General features: G+C 32.8%; 2 protein-coding genes across 6 annotated transcripts; both read right to left on the reverse strand.

Annotated features, from left to right (window-relative positions):
- Positions 1-2,594: 2,594 nt before the first annotated feature.
- LOC114721713 (LOB domain-containing protein 27-like) lies at positions 2,595-3,609 on the reverse strand. The gene is made up of 2 exons (XM_028907559.1): positions 2,822-3,609; positions 2,595-2,697 (listed from the first exon to the last, which is right to left on the reverse strand). Exons 1-2 carry the CDS (start codon positions 3,607-3,609, stop codon positions 2,595-2,597), a joined length of 891 nt encoding a protein of 296 aa, XP_028763392.1.
- Positions 3,610-7,431: 3,822 nt separating this feature from the next.
- Positions 7,432-11,468, reverse strand: LOC114721724 (pentatricopeptide repeat-containing protein At1g74750-like). Of its 5 annotated transcripts, none has more exons than XM_028907571.1 (2): positions 11,301-11,468; positions 7,432-10,166 (listed from the first exon to the last, which is right to left on the reverse strand). In XM_028907571.1, the coding sequence occupies exon 2, from the start codon at positions 10,150-10,152 to the stop codon at positions 7,516-7,518; it is 2,637 nt and encodes an 878-aa protein (XP_028763404.1). In that variant the 5' UTR covers positions 10,153-10,166; positions 11,301-11,468; the 3' UTR covers positions 7,432-7,515. The 5 variants fall into 5 exon arrangements, with proteins under 5 accessions (XP_028763404.1, XP_028763402.1, XP_028763406.1 ...); XM_028907569.1 differs by having other exon boundaries at positions 7,432-10,154; positions 11,301-11,467; XM_028907573.1 differs by lacking the exon at positions 11,301-11,468 and adding an exon at positions 10,252-10,526.
- Positions 11,469-19,690: the final 8,222 nt, after the last annotated feature.

Here is a 19,690-nt window from a genome sequence, read left to right on the forward strand (position 1 = left end):
TCATATCACGAGAACTAACTTTTTTTCACTAAATTCAACTTAAGGAGTGTTTGGGATCACGTTTGGAGGCCCAAACGTGCATCCCAACTGGAGAAGTAACAGGGAGGTTGAAAAAATGTTTGGATCCACGTTTTGTGCATTTGACTTCTGTCACTGAAACGAACTTATGCAATAGGCTCAAAGAAACTGTTTTTACTCAATCTGACTTCTGTAAAAGTCAAATTGAAAAAAATTACTTCTGTCACTGCTGTCTCAAACACACTCTTGGTTGGTAAAACTTTCACAATGGAACGTTCAGATCACCGGGTGGCTGCGAAATGGATAAGCAGCGGGCCTTGTTGCCTCTACATGTGGGCTTGTAAACGCCCGTTTGTAACATTTTTCGCTGAGAAACCAAACATGCTGCTTTTTGTTTTCTGGGTTAAAAACATGTTGCCTTTAAGAGTTTTTAGAATTTTAGAAAGTAGTAAATACATTCCAAGGTTGGCCCCCAAAAAAAAAAAGTTAGCGAAAAAAATAAATAAATTCCAAGACTTGGTTCATTAGACGTCTCAACTCTCAAAAAGTTGGGTCTTTACCAATTCTTATAAAGACCCACCAATTCAGAACAGTTGTTTCCCTACAATTTTTTCAGCAGACTCGACCCAAATCCTTCCGCTATTTTTCCTCAGCAAATTAACAACAGTATTAAGAATCTTAAGTAAGAAAACTAAATACAGAGGAACATAAAAAATTGAATTTTTGTTAACTAATTTTACAAGTTCGTTTTTTTTTTTTTTTGTAGAAAGCTTTAGTGATGTGCAAGTATCTTCCATGTTCCCTCGCTGGTGCAACGTGTGCAAGCAAATTTCAAGGTGTGCAAAAAAAAAAAAAAAGGCTTCCAGCATGATACGTAACTATTTTTGTGTTCGCATTTAACGAGTTTTTAGGACAAAATTGTAACATTATTAGTAAAAACTCTATTTTACACATAAATTTCAAAATATGCAATTACAATTTCAAGAAAAAAATGGTTTATCAAGTCATACACAGCATTGGGTTATCCTTTTTTTTCACAGCATAAGTGCAACTTTTCATGAAAAAATTTCATTTTTTTCCAATCTTATTTCACCACGGGCAAGTTTACAGTTTTATTGAAAAAACAAATTCCCATTTTAAGTCAAACTTTATTTCTGCAATGGATTTGGGTCCTTAAATCGATTTCACGGAGCGTCAATAAACTTTTTAATGAGAGATTTTGCAAAAATTCAATTATAAAACTGCACTTATTCTGAAACATATTTAAGAGTGAGACTTTTTATGAACAGGAGGAAGTACGTCTTCTTTATCAAGACGAAATTAGTGAAAATCGGTGAGGTCTCAAAAATGAAAACCGGATGTTTCATAGGGAAAGTAAAAGACGTCTCAATTTCTTGAAATTTGTTTTGATAATATATATAAAATATTAATCTGTCTCTCAAATGCATAATTTTTGTAAACTATCCTTGTTAATTACGCAAATCAAGATATATATATATATCAAAAGGAAAATTTACAATACAAATTATTAAAGAAAATACCCTAGCAAAATCGGCCAACTAACACACATAGTTTACAAATAACTAAATTAATTTTTTAATCTTCATGAATTATCTATGGAGTTCTTATATTTAGAATAATTATACCCAGTTACTTTCGTGACATTAATGAAAATTGTCAGAATTAGTTAAACATAATTTTTTAAAATTTTCAAAATTATCCTTTAAAGTTATTTAGCATAGTTCATGGAAGTAGAGGGAGTGGAAATGAATAAACAAGGGCATTTTTTGAATTGAGTCACAAATGTTTAAGTAAAATTTGTAAGGAATCTTGTATTAAGCACCAAAAGTTAGGGTTTTATGAACAAAATCAGAAGGAGTATATATACACAGACATATCTATCCATCATCAGCATGCAAAATCAATAGAATATATATTTTCTAAAGCAGATAATGCACTTGGGTTGGCACTTAGTCTTATATTTAGGATCATGAGCTGGTAAAACAACCTGTGAAAATTTAGTCATGAAATCTTAGAGACATTATATAAATGTTTGCATTTAGATAGGCAAATTATCAAACGCTAATTTTAGTATACCTGGTGGGATAGTTTTGAGGAATATAAGGGGTTCTCAAGAAATGTTTCAAACCTTCTGCTAGATCAAGTCCCCCACTTCCTCTTTCTTTCTGAGCAAGCACATTTCTTCTCAAATGATTTATTTTCTTCCTGTAACCTGTTATCAGTCATAACACTTGAAATGATCTTAAATTCAATAGATTGATTTGTGTAAACTATCTGCATTTAGTCACAAAAACATATCAGAATCAGACACCAAACAGATTTATTGAATTTTGAGGCCAAAGTACGTTGTCCCATGAACATCAAATTGCTGTTATATTTATGTATGGAACATGCCCTCGCATTGTGATGGACGATGGATAGATTTTCTTACTTTAAAAACTGACAAGTGAAAGGTTTAAAATTAAAAACTCAACAATAAACAAAAAGATCAATATTTGTATTTCTATTTATCCTGGGGAAAGAATTGGGTTGGGGACGGTTGCCTCATTAATTGATCAGCTGACACTGGTAAGACTAAAGCATGCAGCAGCATTCTTCAATTCATTCTCAGCAACATGTTCCGTGCACTTTGGCGTATCTTTCAACGATTCTTCAGAACTGCAGGCAGATATGCACAGAATCAAATGTGATCATTAATTTGTTTCAGATTTTTACAATCCCAATATGCAAAAGACTGACATTAGTCTCTGATGTAAAAAGAAGGTTATCAACATATGTGTACCTTGACTCATAAGCCTCCTGAGAATAAACGTATGATTGTCTATCATCAATAGTATCAAAAAATGGATGCATCTCATCATAATCTTCAACAACTTCTCCTTCTTGAATGACTAGTGGCTGCTGTGAGGCATCCAATTGAGACTGCATTGCCATGGAACTACTACTGTTATCACCATATGGTTGCTCAACCCACAAATGACTGGGGACGCTATCCTTGTGATCAATGTAAAGGGAATTATTATAAGCCTCATTATTGCTATTTGAGAAAGAATGTTGCTGCTGCTGAGAGATAGGCAAAGATGCAGCCACTATATTGTTGTAATCTTGTGGTTGAAGCATGTGATCAAGCAGTTGGAGGCCATTAGAACAGGGTGTCATGCCCAACTCTAGTTGAGAAGCCACATGATCCTCAGGAAGATGATGATCAAGATGTTGCTGGTAATGCTGCCTGCAAATCTCAAGCTGCTGATGAACAGCATGAAGCTCCTCTTCCATCCGCCATATCTGGTAACGGAGCCTGCAAATTTCCTCCCAGCAACCATGAACAGGGTACTTGTCCCTTATATTTGCTTGGAAAATGATGGAATCCATGGCTATTTTCTTCCGGGCAGGATCCAATTTCTTTAACATCTTTTTAATATTGCTCACTCCAAATAGCTTGTGCACATTCTGAAACATCTTGGGTTGATCTGCTGGGAAATATGGGGCAAGAAGACATTCAGATGTGCACTTTCTTCTCTGGAATTTACAAGCTGCACAAGCCTGGGTTGTGCCACCCTTAAGGGTCATATTTCCACCACATTCAAATAATTCTCAATGAATCCCGCGGATTGATGAAGCAGCCAAAGAATGATGAAGGCAGATATTTGGGAAAGAGAGGATGAAGAGGGAGGAAAGGGATTGAAGGGAGTGAGAAAGGAAGCATTTTGATGTGAAAAGAGGGAGCTGATGTTAATATGCGGATCTGCTGGGTAAGGGAAAGACTGAGTAAAAGACCAGAAAGAAGAGAGAGAGCGAAATGCTTGGGGGTTGGTTCTTTATGTGTTGAGAATGTGTGATAGTCCTTTTCACGGTTGCTGTATACTGTGGCCTCTTTTTGTGCAACGTGGTTTTGTCACATTGCTTTTCAAATTTTTGACACGTAATGTTGCTGCCTGTTCCTTCCTTTGGTGCAAAACATGGCAACATCGTTTGGGTTAAAATGTACCTTATTTCTCATGTCTAATTTTGCTCCTAATCTTTTAATAGTACAATTCTGCTTTTGATCTTATTTCTCAAATGTAATTTTATTCCTAATCTTTTTTTTTTCGGATGCAATTTTGCCTCTGATCTTTAGGTGTAATTTTGCCCCTCAGGAGGTAAAATGGCATCAAAAGAAAGAGATCAAAGTCAAAATTGCATTACTAAAAAAATTATGGGCAAAATTGCATCTAAAAAGTAAGATTGGAGTTAAAATTACACCTTAACCCACATCGTTTTGAAGTATTAGTTTTTTTTTTCTTTTTCCTTTTTAACCAAGGACTACCTCATTTTCTCAATATAAAATCTAGTCAATTAATTTAAGTAGATTAAAAAATTATTTAAATTAGTTATTTGTAATAAATATGTGTTGTCTTTCCTAAAATACTCTTGTTAGTTTTGTGTATTAGCTAGAACTATCATTTGATGAAATATTTAACATGTACAACTACTATAAAAACTATCTTTAAAAATATATATAATAGATAAAGTAAATTGAAGTCTTACATTTATAATTAAATTAAACATTAAATTAGTTTTTATATTAAGAATTGGTGATACTACCTCCGGTTCTTAATATAAGACCTTATTTGACTTTTATTTTGGTCCTAAATATAAGACCCCAATCCACTTTGTCTCTCATATTTATACATTTTTTTCCAAAGTAGCTCTTCTAACAATTATAGTTCTAGTCAATACACTTGATTAGTAAGGATATTTTAGGAAAGACAACACTTATTTAGGACAACTAACTAACTCAACTTACTTCTTTAATCTCCTCAAATTAGTCAATTGGATCTTATCATTAGGACTGGAGGTAGTACTATAATATAATATAATGATGGGAGAACACACACAGTAGTATACAAATAAATCCTGTTTCTTCCACATGGAATAATCTGTGTTTGGTTCATGGATTGGGTTTGTTTCGTTGTTTCTTAGGCTACAGAATCAGCAATGGATCAAATACTTGTACCTTATTTGCAGGTGCTTCCACATTAGATGCCAAGGAAATGCATTTGAGAGAAACAGAAGCATTTCTATGTTTTTGGGATAAATCAAAGACCTTAAGAAGTTTCTATAGTTGGAACAAAAGGAGAGATCAAGTATTTACAAATATATCAACTTTTTGTCTTTACAACAACAGCAAGCATATGCATGGATGTAGACCAAATCAGTTACAATATATTACTTCATATATTTAGTATAACACTCAGTTAATTTATTTTAGGAGAATAAAAAAACTATTAAATTACTTAATTATAGTATATATTACATTATCTTTCTAAAATACTTACGTGAATTATTAGATTATATAACAATTTATACGTGAAGCAAATTAATTTGAATAAAAAAAATACATATAAAAATTTTAAAGTAATTTTGTAATTTTCTTAATCTTTTTTCAAATTAGTTAATTAAGCTTACACTAAAACAAGATGTAGTGTATATACTACCTCCGGTCATTAATATAATACCTTATTTGACTTTTATCCTAATCCTAAATATGAGACCCTAATCTATTTTGTCTCTCATATTTATACATTTTTTTAAAGTGGTCCTTCTAACAATAGTAGTTCTAGCTAATACTATTAATTAGCAAGGATATTTTAGGAAAGATAACACTTATTTAGGACAAATAACTAACTCAACTTACTTTTTTAATATCCTCAAATTAGTCAACTAGTTCTTATAATTAGGACCAGAGGTAGTATATATAGTACTACCTCTGGTCCTTAATATAAGATTTCAATCCATTTTGTTTCTCATATTTATATATTTTTTCCAAGATAATCCTCCTAACAATGGTAGTTATAACTAATACATTTCATTGGTAAAGATATTCTAGGAAAGACAACATATATTTATTACAAATAACTAATTTAATTTTTCTTTAATCTCCTCAAATTAGTCAACCAACTCTTATAATTAGGACCAAAAGTAATATATCATAATATCAAGTATACCTTCTATTAAAACCTATGCTTCGTGGTTATCGTGTGCTACTTGTCTTCTGAATTGCAAATGAAAGACGAAACTGTCATGTTCACTCATAGATTATCCAATAATCTACAACATTGACAAATTTGGGCCCGTTTTCTCCCTGAAAGGGACAGTCAAGTTTTTTAATTATTATTATTATAAAAAATTCAGATAACATGGGGCTAAAATATTTACCAGGTCAAGACATGTATTTATAGATTACTCTTCGATGAAATTTTCACAGAAACAATGAAGATAATGAGAGGTATCACAATACAAGCAATAACCGTATCCAAGAAAAAAAGAAGATAATTATCACTTTTAATATGTTTGATTTTTTTTTTGGGTAATATGTTTGATATTTGATAATAAAAAATCGGATAAATAACATGCCTAGATATGTAAAATGAATTATGCTGTTTTTTTTTTGGGGGGGCCACAAGCATGTGTTACTATTATCGGTTATTTATTTTATTTTTAAATAAAGATTTGATTTTTTTTTTTATTCTTTCCCATTCTAATACCATTTTTCTTTAAAAAAATATATAAACAGAATAAATTTTCATAACGCCTCTTCTGTTATAAAAAAAAAAAAGGATAATTTTCATGCTTTACTGTAGCAAAACAAACATAATCACCGCGTTTCCTCTATAATCTTTTTTTTTTTGGGGGCTTTGCATTTCCTCTATATTCAGCCATGCTATTTTGCTTGGGTAGAGGAACGGGGCCCAAGCCCAAAACTACACTACAAAATTTATAAAACGCAATTTTAAATTGAAATTTTTATCATATAAATTTAAATTCCTCTCATCAAAAACAAAATTCCTTGCATTTGATACCCACGCAAAAATATAACGCACGCTTTTGTTGCGGACACCGTATACAAATTACATCGTCTCAACTCTCTAAACAAACGAGAATTTGCCACCTCATGAAAATATTATATTGAAATATTTCTAAAATCAGGCACAAAAGAACCATTTCTTTTGGGTTGCACCAAAAAAAAAAAAAGATTTGTTTTTAACTATCCAAAATTCATAAGCCGGCAAAACAGCCTCTTTAACCAAATTACCTCAATTATATTAGTCTAGTCCCTACTATTCAATAGAAAAAATTGTTATAAATAATGTACATATCCCAAAAAATTTCTAAAAAACATCTTTAGTTCTTCAAATGGGAAAATTGGGATTAAGAACCTATTGGGGGCATATTTGGAGAAAAAGACTTGGAGAAAAATTTGCCACTTATTTTCTACATTCCGCACCTCTTCTTTCCTCTTCTGCAATATGCTTATTGGCTCTTGATTCTTATAGGTTCTTCTATATGCTTCGCAAATCATATAGGCATACGTCGTACGTGAACTTTACGGAAGAGCTTAACTTAGATAAATGCAAGACTAACTCCATGCTCACTCTCCCCAAAAAAAAAAAAATCTACAAGCTTAAGATAATGGCTCAATTTCTAGAACAGATACTACAGCAAGTGCATCCTTTCCACATAAGAATGGACCAACCATTTACTAAGAGGCTCCCCACAACCCACAAAACACCCTGAATTGCCTTTTTCAATAAAGAATGGAAAACTAAACACATGTAATAGTTCTTGCACCGCCTGCCTCACAAGAGAAGAACCGGTGACTCGGCTCCTGCGACCCCATCCGGTGACAATGTCAATCCGGTTAGGACTAGTCCCATATGTCAGCATCTTTCGCCGAATCGAAGCAAGTATCCTAGACAATGCTGTCACAGCAGTTCCATCAGACATAACATGGAGATTTATAAGCCAGTAGCAAGAACTTTTCTCCTTGACAGCATCTGGGTACACATTCTTCTGCGAAGCCACCTCCCAAATGGAACCAGCCTCCTCTTTAAGCCCAGACTTGTGAAGAAAATTCACCACTGCATCTACAAGTCCCCTTTTGCTCTCTCTATCCTCAGCATGCATCAGATCTAAGAATTTGCCTGCATGATCCCGCACGTTTTGACCATCAGGTCCTGCTGCTGGCATAGACAGTAAAAATGAATGTGCAGGATGGCCGGTAACTGCCAAAAGCTCACAACAAAACCCCATATCGTATGATGAACGTGCTTCTGTACAACAACTGAGAAGCAAGGTATAAGTCTGCAACGAGGGCCGTAGGCCTCGAGCAACCATGCTCTGCAGAAGATTATATGCATCTGGCAACCGATGCACCCTAAGGAATGCACTGAGAAGGGAATTGCAAGTTGGTACATTTGGCTGCAAACCTGCATTTACCATCTCTTGATACCATGCCCAAGCCTTCTCAACATTACCAGCCTTTCCCCACAAGTCTACTAAAAGACCATAAACAGGTTCATCTGGCACCCAATTTTTCCATTTCATCTCAGCAAAAATCGCTTCAGCTTCCTCCAGATACCCACAGTGGCCAAGCGCCTCCATGACTATGCTGTAAGTCACTTTATCAGGTTCATATCCAGCATTTTTCATGTCACGAAATAATTGTAATGCTATCTGATAGTTCCTAGCTTTAGCTTGCAAAGCAATCATTATATTGTAGGTTACCAGATTAGGAATACAGCCCTGATTAACCATCTCACAAAATAGCCTGTGGGCAGCTGTTAAATTGCCAGATTTTCCAAGGCAATTAATCATGACACTATAGGTAAAGGTGTCAGGTGAAAGACCAGCTTGTTGCATCCTTTCATACATGGCCATGGCAATTTCAAGATATCCCGCTTTTGCATGGATATCAATAAGTGTGCAGTAAGTGACGCGGTCAGGTTCACATTTCTCCTCCTGCATTTGATTGAACACATTGAGTGCTTCCTTCAGGCAGTTTGCACGGCCATAGTTGTGTATCATTCGATTATAAGTTACAACATTGGGCTTGCATCCTTCGCTGACCATCTGTTCTAGTAATTTGTTTATCGTGCCAAACTGTCTGGCACGGCCCAGGATGCCAACCATAGTGGTATAAGTATGATCATCATGCTTGAACCCTGGTTGTCGCTTTAACCAATAAAAAAAGCCAAGAGCAACAGAGTAGTCTTGAAGTTGCTTCATGATCTGGTTAGCCTGATATGCATCCAATGAACAATTTAGGTTATAAAGAGCCTTCTCTGCAGCAGGACTCCACTTTAGCTTCTGCAGTACATCTAAAACCACTTCTACAACACGCCCTGTGTTTGAAAAATGCTGACTTGTTTGAGGAATTCCTGTAGGTGTTCTCCAATTCTCAGGGTGTTTGTTTAAACCCTTGCTAATTGATCGCACAAACTGTGGATCTGAAGTTTGCATGTTGGAAACAGAATTTTTCACAAGTCGGTTTGGAAGGGTTCTTGTTCTCTGTGATACATCTCCTTGGACATGGCTATATACAGCAGGTTTTGAAGTGACCACTGCCTTACGTGTTCCTGAAGGAAAATGCTTTATGCCTTTAGATAAATTTGATTTATCACCATGTCCCTTTGTACCATGATAATTACTTGTACGGTTCGATCCAACATCAGAAGAAACAGAAGGCTTCGGATGAACATTAGCAAAAGCCTCCTTTTTAATGTGTTTCCCATTCGAGGATCTGATACTGGGTAGGCTCTTGGTGGTATCAACCATACAGTTTTTGGAGTAGTTTAATATTCCTGTCCCATGATTCCCATCCAATAAAGGAAGCTTATAATTAGCGATATCAGAAAGAAAGTTGACAGCCGCAATGCCCGCCCTAAAAACCTGGTCAGCATTAAAAGGAGATGTGTGTGCAGCATGCGTTTGAGCATCATCAGCAACACAAGCATATGTTACAGAATCTGATTTTTGTGATGGACTCGGAGTGGACACAGTTTTTGGTGCGCAACCTGATTGATAGACACCCTCAACACTACGAGAAACAAGTCCGTTCACAGAGTCTCCTGAAACCAAGGTTCTTCCTACTCCAGATGCTGTTTGGGTCGCTAAGGCAGATGGCTTCTGTGCAAGTAAAACTTCATTTTTTGTCTGCTCTCTTCTGGACACAAATGTTTCATCCTCTGAACAAGTGCTGGTACTTCCATCAGCAGCATTGCAGCGGGAACCTCCTATAAGAAAACTCCTAGCACCACTTGAAAGGGTACTGATCTGCTTTGCCCGTATCATATCTGCAAATAAAGCTGAATAGCTCCTAACTATGAAACAAACTGAAAATGGATGCAGCAAGCCAACGGGTACAGAATAAGCAGAAAGAGGCAAAATTACCATAAATGGCAGCAAGCAAGCAACATATCAACCATTTCAAGTGCCACTTGCCTACTACTAAAACTTTGAATCTGAATTTTTATGCTATAATGACTTCCTTTAGACAGTTGTATTTGTATATAATGATGAAGTACAGAATCCAGGCACCTACACCACCTGAGAACTGGTTACAATGTGTAAATTATATTTACACCTACTGTACAAAGAAAATCAGCTGCCATTTAAGTTGAAAATTTAATTAAAATGGCAAGCCTGAGGATGTGTTTGTTCGAAGTGAAGATAAAGAATTTAAACAATGTCCATATTTGACCTCTCCGTTTTTCAACATGCTCATTTTCACTCCATCTAATCATGCCCTAAATACAATAAAATAATGAACAGCTTTTATGACAATTGTCTCACAGTCCGATATTCATCCAGAAAGACGAGTAACAACGGAGGAGAAACCCTATATGGTAATGGCTATAACATATAACCACTTCAGACGTGAGCCAGTTATTTAATAGCAATTGTAAGGGAATAGCTCCTTGACTGTAGGTTCCACTGATTCAAACCCAATGCTAAATAAACTTAAAGCGTCACAACTAATGTCTCAATTCTTCATATCTCCTGATTGTCCTCTCCCCTGCAGGGTCCCTTTTATCCGCTTTAGTCACGATTTTGGGAAAAAAAAAAAAAGGGTCCTACAGATACAACTTATCCACGATATCAACAGACTATTATGCCTGGTCCAAAAATTTTATCATAAGAAACAAGAGACCAAAAATAAAAACAGAAGGAAAAACCGAAAAAGATACCGGCTTGAATTAAAAACAAAAAAGGCATGAAAAATCATGAGAAACACGACCCATCAATCATGTAATTATTTTGTAGTTACTGTCTGGACCGCCTAAATTACAGAAATATCATAGAATTGCTACAGAGTCTCGTATGACTTGAGTCGTCTTTTTAACAGCAAAATAACCAACGAACGCTCGGGTAACCCACAAAAGCAATGCAGCTGCAAGAGGAAAAAATGACCTGTAAACAAGAACAGAATTGAGAGTTACCTCAATGGGTGATCAGTAGGTTTCTGGGAATGTAGAGGAGCTGGCGGAGATAGTAGTGAGAGAAGGGGGGAAGAAAGAGAAGAAGAAGGTGAGGGGTTTGTACGGCGGGTGTGTCCGCCGTCGAAAATGCGAGGGTTTCTCCAAGCAAGTTGGGAACGCGGCTGTGAGGTGAGCCCTGAGATCACTGACCTCCTCTTTGAACTTTCGTTTTTGTAATTTATTAGAGGTCCTTTTTCTTCTGTACACGTGTCAGCTCCTCATGACTCACACGTGACACCCACAAGGATCTCGTTGGAATCAATTCCACCACTAGTTTTGCTTCGAGTTTCAAAGATTATTATATCATTAGTTATTTCCTTTCAGGGAAGCGACACGCTTGACAAACACATTTGTTAGTTGTTATTTGTGAATGGTTAATTTTTATATAAATGATTAAAAAAAATCTAGCTATGTATTTTTCAAATTAGGGAGAAAAATTAAAAAGGGTAAGGATATTAATATTTGAAGCGGCTATATATTTTAGGGAAATAAATAAAAAGGCATAAGTGCAGAGCATAGGTATTGAGATTTAATGTGGTCAAAATAAAAAGTATTGGGAGATTTATGATTAGAAAATTAAAAATGGAATCGCTGTCATCTAGAAACGACGATGGAGGAGGACCCGGGCCAAAGCCAACAAGGTTGTGATTATGAAGTCAGCCTGGCTTGTTGCTCAAGTAAGAGAGCTTCGCTTCTGCTTCTCTGTTTTTTTTTTTTTTTGGCCACCGCTTTGTTTCTTTCGTCACCTCATATTTTTCTCATTATTTAATTTAATTCAATCCTGCCGCCCTGATCTTTTTTGAAAAGCAAAATATATAACGCACGCGTGTCTGTGGGGGAAAAAAAAGTTCAAAAGGACAAAAACACATAATATCTTTAACTTTTTTTGGTTTTTGCCTACAAAATATCCTCGCCTACTATTTAAATAAAAAAATAGTATTTCGTTGTATTTGACATGTAATATTTTAAAATTGCAATTGAATTTTAATATGAGTAAATAATATATACTACATTCAGTCATTAATACAAGAGTTAGTCAGAAATTGTATTTGGTCCTAAATATGATACACAATCCATTTTGTCTCCTAAATTTGTAATTAATTTTTAAAAGTAACCCTATTGATTACACATGTTAAGGAAGTTTTCATTCAAAGGTAATTATGATTAAAAAGATATTTTAAAAAATTAATTTATATTTATTATAAATAACTAATTTAACAAATATTATTAATATACTTAAATTAATTAATTAGTTCTTCTAATAAAAACGTAAAGCCTGTCATAAAAACCCTAATTGAAAACTTTTTTGGAGTCAAATTTGCTAATTGGATAATTAGTGTTGCTTTTATTTCTTAATCTATTTTTCATGCTAGTCGTTCTAAAATCCGTCGGTGAAAATGAGCCTTTTGTCCCAAAAAAGCTTTTCTTTTCCAAAGCAAAAGTTTTTACGGATACATCCATGTACAAAGATTAGAAATTGAACCCTTGATCATTTTTTTTTGTGTGGTCAAAAGTTAACCATTTATTTTATTGCGACAAAAAATACTGTCAACGGATTATATCGCAAGGTCTTTATCATTTAATCAAATTTGGCCCAAAAAATATCATTGATTTTGAAAGTCAAATCGTTAAGTTGGTAATAGATTGGCTACCTGGGGAAGAAGAGGGTAACGGTGCCTGGTTCGGGCATTTTTGGGCATAACTATGGGGCTAAGAAGCCCAAAAGAAATCTATAACACAACAATTCGGCCCATATTTTAATTCGGCGAAGCATTGTAGCCTTTTTTTTTTTTTGTACGAACAAATGTTACAGCCGATCATGATATTAGTTCATCAATCTCTAACCAAGCTGTAAATAATGCAACCAAAGAGTTGGGTCTAGCGATCTCTAGCGAAATACTCCTCCGGTCCTTATTATAAGACCCCATTTGACTTTTTATTTGGTCCTAATTATAAGACCCCAATTCATTTTGTCTCTTATAGTTATGCATTTTTTTCCAAGATAATCCTTCTAATAATGATAATTTTAGCCAATATACTTAATTAGTAAGGATATTTTAGGAATGACAACACTTATTTATTATAAATAACCAATTTAACTTACTTCCTTAATCTCCTCAAATAAGTCAATTGGGTCTTATAATTAGGACCGGAGGAGTAGCTAGTTACTTATGACATAGCGGGTTAAGATCCGAATCTCTATTAAAAAAAATGTCCATACTAGGTGTTCGATAGTGTTTCAAATATGATTATTTTTAATAAGAGAATACCTATATCTAGTAACAAACTTTCGATTTAGTATAAGGAACTAGTTCCTCACATAATGCAAATTAATGTTCAAATATAATTTCAGGCTTAGGACCCATTTAGAATATTTTTAAAATCATCTATAAACATATTTCACTTAAATCAAGATAAAATTCTTATCATATACTCCCTCCGTTCCTTATTATAAGAGACATTTGATGCTTATGGCATGTTCCTATATATAAGAGACACTTACAAGTTGTCTCTACTTTTTTGTGTTGATTTACTATTTTACCCATATTTATTATCTCTAACTCACACTCTCTCCCTCCCACTTCTCTTTTTTTTAATAATTTAATTATTCTCTCTCATGCTCTCTCTCCTTATTAATGAGGGCATTTTTGGAAAAAAGTTATACTTTTTACACATTAATTGTTCTTAACTAATTTTAACTGTTTTTTTGATCAACGTACTTCGGTTATTTGTCTCTTATAATAAGGAACGGAGGGAGTACTACCTCCGGTTCTAATTATAAGACCCAGTTGACTTATTTAAGGAGATTAAGGAAGTAAGTTAAGTTAGTTATTTGTAATAAATAAGTGTTGTTATTCTTAAAATGTCCTTGCTAATTAAGTGTATTGGTTAGAACTATCATTATTAGAATGACTATTTTGGAAAAAAATACATAAATATAAGAGACAAAATGGATTGGGGTCTTATAATTAGGACCAAACAAAAAGTCAAACGGGGTCTTATATTAAGGATCCGAGGTAGTATTTATATTATACTACTATTCTAAATATCACAATTAAAAAGTTACGTAGACGTAAGCCAATGGCGCTTGTCGGGTTTTTGCGCCCGTGGGCCATTCGATCACGTCAAGTAAAATTAGGGAGTGTTTGAATGAAACCAAACCATGGTTTGGAGAATAGTTTTTGGAGAGAATATATTTTATGAAAAAGTGATTCTGAGAAGTGAGAGTGTTTGAATAGTTGTTACTAGAAGTACTTTTTACATGTGCAAATTACTAAAAAGGACATAAATTAATATGATAATTATATAAGGGATAGATTTTATAATATATTTTTTATCTGAAGAAATAAAATTGTTAATAAAATAATTTTTACTAACACAATTAATAATATATAAAATAATATAACTAATAATAATTAATATGTGTATATATATTTATAAATTATAAGATCAAATAGTGAAGAACCGAGTGTGGAATGAAGAGTGATGCATCAATTATGGAGACTGCTTTGTTATATGTTGTTGGGCCCACACCAACGTCTGGAAAATTTGAGCCAGAAGTAACTTCAAACCACTTCTACCGAAACCATGGTTTTGGGGTTCAAAACCATGGTTTGACCCCAAACCATAATTTCACATTTTTTGTTCCTGTTTAGCTGGTTTCTTCTCCAAACCATAGTTTGGAAGGACATCCAAACAGGGCCTTAATATCAATGTTATCTATCTATTTCCATTTTTAAATTTAAATACTCAAGAAATTTGCAAAAGTGATGGCGCAGCACAATGATGGCGGGAAACACGACCCAAGCTGCATCCCCGAATAAATATTAAATAATTAATTAAATTTTATTTTTAAAACGGCGTAACCATAAAGGCAAAAGGCAAACTGATAAGTAATGATATTACAGAAAGGAAAGATGCTCCTCCACCTCTGCCAGAAATTAGGGTTCTCAATCATTGTTCTCCCCTTCTTTTCGCTCAAGTTACTTGTTGCCAACTAATATTACCATTAACAATCAAATTCTAAAACTTGCAACTTACTAATTGAATTTCACAAAGCTGATTTCAATTTTTTTTTTTAAAAAAAAGAGTCTCATTGAAGTCATATATTAATCAAAAGCAATAATTTTTGGAACAACAGCCGGCGATTATTAATATTGAGGAAAAATGATATACTCGTCTGATCTTTAATATAAAATCTATTTAACTGATTTGATTATATTAAGAAAGTTAGGTAAGTTAGTTAATTATAAAAAATATAACATACTTTTTCTAAAACACCATAATCATCTTTCTTAATAATATCATCTCTCTCTCTTACTTGATTATGATTGAGAGAATATTTATATTTAGAAAAAATTGATAAAAATAAGAAATAAGTCTTATATTTTGAACCAAAATCAATTTAATAATTTAGTTCTATATTAAGGATCAGAGGAACATATAGTAATAATTCCACATGATGAAATATGTTTCCAGCTTAAGCGTTTTACTATTAATGATTCATCTTTATTTTAATGAGCCCATGGTTGGTGTACGGATGTTATGTGCACGGGGAAGTCTCTTATCTGAAAATGATTGTTGTTCGCCGGAAAGTGTGGATATATTGTGAGTGTGAATTTAGTTTTGTGTTAAAAAAATTTATAATTCATGATTCATTTAATGTGAAATAAAATATATAATAAATAATTTAATTAGTCGATTGTTACGATACCTTATAATATAATCCAGAAAAAGCACTCGATAGTGGATACTCGATGATAATATTAAAAAAAAAAACGAATAGTAAATAAACTCGGAAATGTGAAATTAACCAAGAGAAACGTTATGTGCAAAATGAAACTGCCAATTAATTAAAGTTGCATTTGGTATGAGCAAGATAGAGGAAAGGAGATGGAAGAAGAAATTTTAATGACCTCAATTTAAAAAAATAAAAAAATAGAGTTAAAAACTTTTAATTATTTTTCTTATTATTTTATTTTACATCTTCTTTTCGTCAAAATTTTATAACCCAACTCTTCTAATTTTTTAAATTAAACTTATTAACATTTTTCCTTCTTTCTCCTCTCTCCTAGTCCGCCTGAATCAAAGATACGACAAAGGCCCATACACAAGTAATTGGGAGAACACAACGCCGTTGGCAACGGAGAATTTCAATTTTGCGTTGTGTTAATGATGTAAATGTACTTTTTGAGCCCAAAAAAAAGGAGCTTTTAATTCTTATAAATATATACTTTTCCTGTTTTAAATATAAAAATTAATTAAAAAATTGATTTTAGTCCTTAATATAATATCTTAATCTGTTTTATCTCTTAATCTTTTTTAAATTATTCTTATAATTACTCTCTCAACAATAATTAAATATAACAATAATTTAAATGCATGCATTTTACGTAAGCAGGTCATATTATATGTATTACATTTAAACCGCTGTGTGAACTTCGCTTTACTTAATATATTCTTAAATCAAATTTCAGTGTTATGCCATTTTGTATTGATTTGCGTACATTTTAAATAATTGTTTTAAATGTAATAATAAGTGGATGATGGGATTTGGATGCTTTTGGTAGAGAAAATCATGCAAAAGCAAAATTGCAGATAGTGGTTTCAATCCATGCAAACCTTAAAAAATTCAAAAACAAAAAAGAGAAAGAAAGAAAGAAAGGAAAATGGGCCACATGCATCTTTAATATTAGACATCAATGACAATCAAGACAAAAGGGTGTGCACTTTTCTAGTTAAATTATTTTTTTAGTAGGCAAAAAAAAATCATTACTCGTGCTCTACTTTATCTGTTTGTTGTTAAATTAATGCACTTTTTTCTAATTTAATGTTTTAAATTTATTTTATTTTAATTTTAATTTCCCTCTTCTTCTTTTTTTGGCCAAGAGAGTACACTTTTCTTTGAAAAATGTCATTCTGAACTGTTGATAGAATTGCCGAAAATATGGTTAATTAGCAAATGAATCGTTATTATTTAAACAATACTCTTCCAGTCTTTAATATAGAATCTAATTACTGAGTTAACTTTGGTCCTAAATATAAGATTTATTTCTCATATTTATCAGTTTTTTCTAAATTATCCCTATGAATACTTCGTCAACCTGTCAACCATAATCAAGTAGAAGAAGGAGGGAAGATATTAAGAAAGATGATTGTGATATTTTAGAAGAAACATATGATATTTCTTATAATTAACTAATTTATCTAACTTGTTTAATCTAATAAAATTAATTAAATAGATTTTACTCCTCCGGTCCTAATTATAAGACCCAATTGACTTATTTGAGGAGATTAAGGAAGTAAGTTAAGTTGGTTATTTATAATAAATAAGTGTTGTTATTCCTAAAATATCCTTGCTAATTAAGTATATTGGCTAAAACTATCATTATTAGAAGGATTATCTTGGAAAAAATGCATAAATATAAGAGAGAAAATGGTCTTATAATTAAGACCAAATAAAAAGTCAAATTGGGTCCTATAATAAGGACCGGAGGAGTATATTAAGAATTAAAGGAATACGTAATAAATGTACGAACTTATCTAGTATCCACACACCTCATGTTTTAACTATTTTTGCATTCAAAAAATTAATCCTTAATTTTCTGTCCTTAATAAGGCCAGCAATATCCATCACAAACTAAACTATATAACAACGATAACGCGATCGGTCAATGATGAGCTTCCTCCGTATAATTAGGAGGGGGGGAACGAAAGAAGAGAAGTATGTACAAGTTAACACTTTATCTTCTGGCAAAAAAAAAAAACACTTTATCTAGCTTTTAATATTTATCTCATTAATTTTCGAGTAAGCAATTTTTTTATTAATTCGCTCTCTATCCTTGAAGTTAATTTATATTATTAAAATGTTAAATTATTTAAAATGGATTGGTACAAGTTGGCGTCATTCGAAATCCCTCTCAATTTGGGACTTGGAAGGTCATTGCCGTTGCTTGCGTTATTGAAAGGGGTGGCTTTGGAGGGAAAAGAAGACCTAAAACACTTTATAGCTGCCTTTTCGGTGGAGTTAAAGGCTTTATATATATACACACACTACCTACAATCCTAATTATAAGAATCAGTTAATTAATTTGAGGAGATTAAGAAAGTAAGTTAAATTAGTTATTTGTTCTAAATAGGTATTGTCTTTCCTAAAAATATCCTGACTAATTAAGTGTATTAACTAGAATTATCATTGTTAGAATGACTACTTTAAAAAAAATGTATAAATATAAGACACAAATTAGATTGAGGTCATATATTTAGGATCAAAATAGAAGTAAAATAGGATATTATATTAAAGACCGGAAGTAGTATATATAACAAGAAAAATGAAAATAAAAAAGAAAAGGGGGGGTCATTATTATTTGTTGACCTTAGCATGCAGGAATCTCATTTTCCCCCGTTAAGTGGGTCCTATGCCCTCATTTCTTCCAAAAGGACTTGTAAATTGAACTACTTTGGACTTTTAGCTATAAACTCTCATATTTAATAACTTTGAGCCTGTAATGTTAATAGTTTTTCTTTTTCCAAATCTTGAGAAGACACAATGTGGTTTTTCTTTTGAAAAAAAGAGTAGTAATATAATTGCAATAGTGCTGGCCAAAAAACAAATTGCAACAGCAGATTATTTTTGAACAAATAAAACAATTTAGCCATTCTTTTTTTTAATCTTTTTGCCAAAATTTATTGACTTACTGAAAAAAAAAATTAGATGAGGGATTAGAAAAAGCACCAACAAAAAATGAATTAATCAGAAAGAGCTAATTTTTCACCACACTAAAATATATATATTTAATGCTCGGCAGTGTTTTAGATTGATATTCAATAGGAATATACGGATACTTAATAATAAAAAAAACTTAAACTACTGAGGCTTAATACTTTCATATACCCGACTAATTTAGTTCGGCAAAACAATATAATAGGGAAAAGTCATCTCAAATTAAACATACATGCTAATTATGAAACCATCAAGCCCATGTTACCTACTCATTGGTGAGGTCTGGGTTGAGAGATAAGACCTGGCTAATAATTGACTCTGTCATCATTGGTTTTTTTTTTTTTTTTTTAAAAAAAATATTTAAAAAAAATATGGTTTAAACTTTGGAGAGTAGCAAAACATTACTATTTTTTTAATCATTGATTTGAGCATGAAAGCCCTAGATTAATATCCTGGCAGTGTGAAACCTTTTTAATACAATCCATAATATCTGTCTTAAGCTAATTACGTTTAGTTTAGCATCTCATTCATCCACTAACTAAAATAATCTCACAGTAATTCAGACTATAGCTGGATGATAAATAATATGAACACATAACCAATGGATCAGAGAAAGAAATTTGGATCT

Source organism: Neltuma alba, unplaced genomic scaffold, assembly GCF_004799145.2.
Source record: "Neltuma alba isolate B1F8T4 unplaced genomic scaffold, ASM479914v2 tig00012062_pilon, whole genome shotgun sequence".
In the NCBI taxonomy this organism is placed as follows: Eukaryota; Viridiplantae; Streptophyta; class Magnoliopsida; order Fabales; family Fabaceae; genus Neltuma; species Neltuma alba.

Excerpts from the sequence above, each read along its gene's own strand:
- LOC114721713 (XM_028907559.1), bottom strand. The coding sequence starts at position 3,609 with ATGACCCTTAAGGGTGGCACAACCCAGGCTTGTGCAGCTTGTAAATTC. Across the intron at positions 2,698-2,821 it reads CAGGAGGCTTATGAGTCAAG|TTCTGAAGAATCGTTGAAAG; the intron begins GTACACATATGT and ends ATCTGCCTGCAG.
- LOC114721724 (XM_028907568.1), bottom strand. The coding sequence starts at position 10,254 with ATGGTAATTTTGCCTCTTTCTGCTTATTCTGTACCCGTTGGCTTGCTG.